Below are 6,145 nucleotides of genomic sequence, written 5' to 3'. Positions count from 1 at the left end.
CGGGGAAGCGCTTTAATGTAGAGGCGCAAACGTTTGTTAGCGTAGTATTGACCTTCACCTCTAGTGCAGCGACACCATTACACTCCTCCAGAACAAAAAAATGCCTTGCCGCAAGTTTCTCGAACCTTTCATTTCTTCCTTTCTTTTTATTGTCAGACTGCTTAGTAACAGGCTGGTCACCGTGGTCAGAATGTTCTAAAAAGTGTAACAGAGGAAGAAAATTTCGAGTAAGGAAGATCATTAGAAGTGAAAAGAATGGTGGAGCAGGTTGTCCGACAAAACTCAAGGAAAGGAGAAAGTGTGTTCCTGTCAAGTGTCCTGGTGAGTTCCTAGTGTCAGCGGTCTGGAAAATAGTTCCCATGACCACTTTTGGGCCATGCGGAAGTAGTGCTCGTTTGTGATGTGGGTTGAACCATAGTAAATCAATTCAGCTTTACAACATGGCAGTCAAACCTGTGAAAGTTGATGGTGTAGAAAAAGGAAAAAACAGTATTAAATGTTTTTAAGAAACAAAATGGTTAAAGATATACGTTTAAACACGACCAAACAAAAAGTTATGTATAGAATTAAACAGAAATGCCGAGACCAGGATTCTAACATGGGTTACAGCGGCCATGACACGGTGTCCTAACCACTCGACTATCACGACTGGCCATCCGTGCGGCGGGTGATGATTTGCTAAAAATCAATCAGAAAGAAGAGGAAAGTGGCCACATATGAAAGAACTCTGATAGATTTTATAAAAGTCACAATATTACCTCATAACTGAATGTTGCTTGGGAAAACGTTTTAGCAGATATTGATGAGATCTCACTCAAGTTCGTATTTTTTTTTAGATACAATTTGAGTTCGTCTGTCTCAAATCTTTTGATTTGTTTCAAAAGAGTAAGATTCGAAAGTTCTCCTCTATATTAAAAGGTGATCAGAGAGCTACGTGGGCAACCTGTTTACCTTACATGATGTCACCTGATCGAGCTTTTTTGTCTCTCAGTTTTTAACTTCTGTAAATGCCATCTCATTAATTAAGTCCAGTTTTTCTTTCTTCCTTCCGCCCCCTCCCCTTTTTTTAGTCCTTTCGTTCATGATCGTTTCATTTCAATTTTTTTGAAATTTTTGTTTTCAGCGTGAAAGCGATCGAGGACTTTGAAAAATGAGAAAAGAAACTTGGTCGAGCTTGCAAGAAGTCCAATGGTACTGCATGTAGAAAGGATTCGCACAAACTACTGTTAATGGTGGAAGAAATGCTCAAGACAAGCTTGTATAAAATTATTTATTAAGATTTCAAACAGATGATAGGTCAGCTATCCTCATAAAAATGTTTATTTGTGCTATCGACCATAATCTAAGTCTACCACTCACCACAAGCGCGAGCGCGAAGTCCAGGAACTGATGTTAAAAGTTTGGGAATCATGCAACTTGTGCACAAACTGGACGATAGCAGCAAGGTTACGGAATCCACCAAGGTGATTGTTGAATTTGAACAATGCAGGGAAAGACGATAAAGATGGAAAACTGTGCTCATTGGCCATTTTTGCAGTCGCTTCATCTTTGCCTTTTCCTTTGATACACCATCGCGAACTGGCTTTGCTTTAAATTGTTTAGTGAACAGAAAAGATGCGTCTCAGATTTCCTTGGCATCATTTCAGTGTAAAGTCTTGAATTGCATTATCCAATGATCCAGTTTTTAATAAATATATATATATACACCACTTGAATATATGTATATATATATATATATATATATATATATATATATAATTATACCTCAAGAATTAGGTTACTTGAACTTTTACTGCAACTCTGAGTTTCATGCCTCTTGCGAAGCAATCGTCAGGCAACTGCCAGAAATAACGGTTACAATCCACCAAAATTTAAAAGACGAAGCAATGTATACATGCGCGCGCAACATACTGCACGCGCTATCGTAACGTTAGGTTTTTTAACAGGAATTTCCTGACATGTCTGCAACCTGATGTCAGCTCATTTCTTTTGTTTAAACTTGCCATCTGCGGTTTACAAATGATGAAATATTTTTCCCACAAACACAAGTTGCATCTTTTAGCTACATTGGAATACGCAAGAGGCATGAAACTCAGAGTTGCAGTAAAAGTTCAAGTAACCTAATTCTTGAGGTATAATTATCCATAGCTCTAGCCCTGCTATTGAGCACTTTTTAGTAGATGATGATCTCATTTCGCTATTTTGGTTATATATATATATATATATATATAATGTAAACAATGTAAACTTCTGTGTCGAATAGAGATACTGAATTAAATGAAAAACGAAAGTCCTCTTAGAGGACTTTCGTTTTTCATTTATTTCAGTATATATATATATATATATATATATATTGTGGGAGGAAAAGGACAAGTAAACTACAAGTTCATCCCTACAAGCCTGTTTCGTGGTCGCCCACTCATCAGGGGATTTGTGCTGGGTGGTTCCATCTACCGGTGCTACCACTGGGTGGTAGCACCGGTAAATAAAATCCCCTGATGAGTGGGCGACCACGAAACAGGCTTGTAGGGATGAACTTGTATTTTACTTGTCTTTTTCCTCCCACAATATATACTTCGCTCTACTTCTATGTATTGAGCACTGTTCTACGAAAATCAAGTCACACTTATATATATATATATATATATATATATATATATAAATATATACATATATTCAAGTGGTGCACCACGGTTATATAGCACTATTTATTCGACCAAGCAAATTCTAACCAGTAGCAATTAATAGTAGAATATCATGTTGTTATCAATGAAACAATCAAACATTGGTCAACACTTCCGATAATTCTTCAGACTGGATCAGCGCAAAATTTAGGGTGCGTCCTTCGAATATGATTTTCTTGTTGACTTATTTGGCAGGAGGTCTTATCACGACGACCTGATTCTCATTACTTGATAAATAATGGTGCTCTATAAGTTAAATTGTGTTTTAGACGAATTAAATTAGTATCACTGGGTGGTAGCACCGGTAAATAAAAGCTACAAAGTTAACGCTGTTTACTATTATGATTCACAGATTCTATACACAGCAAGTGAATTGTCTCTCGCTTTATTATTTAGCTTACATCGTGCAGGTATCTTCCAAAAATAAAAGTTATTGAAGATACCATACTTTGGGGAAATTGAAATCAATTTTAATTAGTGATTTTAGAATAATTGTGTATTCTTTTACAACTTGATCGCCTCGTTGCTCTCGAGGTGAGACATTAGACAGCAGGTGAAATACCGCCTGCAGAACAAGCAGTATTTTTGCGTTTTAAGGCGAGCACGGGTTGGCCCGAGGTGAGTGGGAAAAGCGCAGGGCAAACGTGTTGCTCCTTACCTCGCACATGACTTGCCCTTATTGCTCTTCTCGCGCTAATCTCCGCCCGCCTCAAAAACGTAAAAAAGGAAAAGAAAAGAAAGAAAAAGAGAGAAAAGAAACACTTGTTCTGCCGGCTAATTGGTGAGTTCAGTGACTGTATACTATCGACAATAGTCACACACAAGAGCATCTAGTGGACTATGGTCTGTCTACGGTTATGCAATTAACCTTTTATAAAGCTTTGACGTCATAGTAGAGCTGTTTTCTTGTTTTGCCCAACACAAGCCACAGATTTAACGATGTTTGCGATTACTTCAAAATTAGTAAGTGAGGGCCTTAGAGAAGGTAGAAAGGGTTGTTTTCACATGCAACTGACAGGAAAACAAGAGAACACCCCAAGAATCAAACATCAACCTAGAGAAAACTAGAACAATGTAGTCAGTGTAGAGCTTTGAAGCAACTTTTTATTTCCCTTTTACTTTTATTTCACTGAATAAATAAAACTGATTCCTTTTTTGCTAAGTGCCTCTTTCGTCAAGGATCATGAGTGTCATAGATGAGGTCAAAATGTGGTTATAACATTATCAACACACTCGCCTGTGGTTTCCAGAACAAAAAAAATGTTAATGCTCTCGCCTAATTTGACGTCATCTGTTTATGTAACGTTTGATGGAGTAGAACGTGAGGCCGCAATTCAATATGTTTCATTTTTCCGATTTTCTGTTCAGTCATGCTAACAGATGACGTAAAAATGTGGTTAGAACAAAAAAAGTATTGCTTGAGCCGCTGGCTATTTGTTTTGTACAAGGGACAGAGCAGCTTAAGGAGGAAAATTAGCCGCAAACTTGCCGTAGGGTACAAGACCATTCGAGAACCTGTTCATGATTAGGGATTCTCTCAAGTTGTCAAGAAAATTTTTCGTTGTAGTTTCCTAATAAAGAGCTCGAGCTGGACTTATTTCAAAGCCGTTTCATGAACAATCTGGAAAAATCTTGCCAACAGTTTTCATTTGTTGAAAGATACAAAGAGAGCGACTTCAAGAGTTCGTCTTTAGTCGGTTAATTAGGTCATAGGCAAGGATGAATAACGGCGCTGAAAAACTGCTCGCTTTTAAGCTTCCTCCAACTTTAATAGGCTGGAAGCGAACGTTTATTATGACCCGGTCATTAGCCAGGACTTTGAGAAAATATACATGTCTATATATATGTTGAGTTAAGAAAATACAAAGACTAATATAAAAGATTACGCTTTCATCCCTACAAGCCTGTTTCGTGATTCGCGAAAACCACGAAACAGGCTTGTAGGGATGAAAGCGTAGTCTTTCTGTTTTCTCAACTCAACATATATCGCGCTTTACTTTTATGTATCGAGCACTGTAACATGGAAAAATCGAAACGCAGACTTCCCATATTTAACAATTATTTGCCGAAGGCGAGGTGAATATTGTCGAATAATCCCCGAGATGAAGTCAAGGAGATTATTCGACAATATTCAACGAACCTGAGGCGAATAATTGTTTTAGTATAATTTCAGAGCTGAACAACACAGAAATTTCTAAAATCATAACATTTTAGTAACATTTATTAACATTTTATTTTAACATTTTATACTAAACCGCGTGGAGCGGTTTATATAGCGTCATGTAAGGAACCGCTCGACCAATCAGACTGCTGGAAACTCTTTGCTCAGCTCTGAAATTATACTAAATATATATAACATCTATATATATTGAGCACTGTAACACGGAAAAATCGCAGACTTCCTACATATATACATAGATATCTACGACTATATATATGTATATATTCGAAATTTCCAACAGTAAAGTGCCCAGTGACAATAATCGCCTGCCGGACTCTTCGCGCTCTCAAACAAAATCGTAGCCATACTAAGCAAGGCAGTCGTCTGATTTTCTTTGTACGAAATTGAACCAGGTCCTTTAGGAGTCATCTTCCTAGAACTACAACATCAAACTGATGCTTTGAACTTCCCATATCTCCCTCGTACCCTAGCTAGCTTGAAATTTTCGATTTTTCTCCTAAAATAGTTTTCACGCAATTTTCCTTAGAGAGGTAATTGAAACGAAAGAGGTCCAACGGGGAACAAAGTTGAAAACAGCAACGAAGAAAAAAAAAAAAAAAAAAAAAAGACAGAAAACAGAAGGGTTCCCGCTGAGTATAAGCATTGTAAATCGCCCACCATGCGCTTGTCGCGTGCCTGTTGCCCCCTGGAAGAACAAAAATTCCGTATTGTTTGTTTCGGAGCAGAACAACGTCAGAGCATTGTTGTAGTAGTTGTTAGTGTTTATAGTTCCGTTTTTTGATAATCACTACTAACAAAACGACTCTTCCACTCTTCTGCTCCTGTAAGCATGATTTCGCCGCGACAGGCTAACTGCGGCTTTTCGTTATAGGGTTAGACTCGAGCCGGTTGGTCTGCGGTAGTCATGATCAAATATGAGCCTGTGACTTGAAGCAAAGAGGTCAAGGCCATAAGCTTATTGATGCCGATATTCGTGGATATGATCTACTCAGTGATCCACCACACCAAAGATCTAGTCGAGTAAATTTCTTTATTTCAGCTGAAGTTGTAACGGCATAGGATAAATTCATAAACAACTCAATATTTAGCTTTCTTTCACTGAAGTCTGTTGGCTGTCAGACCGCGTTTGTTCTCATAACAAAGTGTATACAATTGGATGGTTGTTAAATAAAGCACATTCCTTTGTGAGCGACCTCATTGTTTGATTAGAAGGAGAGACCGCTGATCTAAACGTGACAAACATTTTGGGAATGTTGAAAATGTACCTCATTCACTGTCA

At 37.9% G+C, this 6,145-nt stretch overlaps 1 protein-coding gene across 3 annotated transcripts in view; it reads left to right on the top strand.

Moving 5' to 3' along the window:
- Positions 1-3,846, top strand: part of LOC111340102 (spondin-2-like) — a 23,024-nt gene extending 19,178 nt beyond the window's left edge. For all 3 annotated transcript variants that reach the window (XM_022946887.2, XM_088735206.1, XM_088735209.1), the window contains 2 exons: positions 157-321; positions 1,124-3,846. In XM_022946887.2, the coding sequence (XP_022802622.2) occupies positions 157-321; positions 1,124-1,128 (170 nt within the window). In that variant the 3' untranslated portion in view covers positions 1,129-3,846. The remainder of the gene's footprint in view (positions 1-156; positions 322-1,123) is intronic.
- Positions 3,847-6,145: the final 2,299 nt, after the last annotated feature.

Source organism: Stylophora pistillata, chromosome 1 (assembly GCF_964205215.1).
Source record: "Stylophora pistillata chromosome 1, jaStyPist1.2, whole genome shotgun sequence".
Taxonomy (NCBI): Eukaryota; Metazoa; Cnidaria; class Anthozoa; order Scleractinia; family Pocilloporidae; genus Stylophora; species Stylophora pistillata.
Note: the sequence above shows the minus strand (reverse complement) of the source record. Positions and strands in the feature narration are given on the sequence as shown.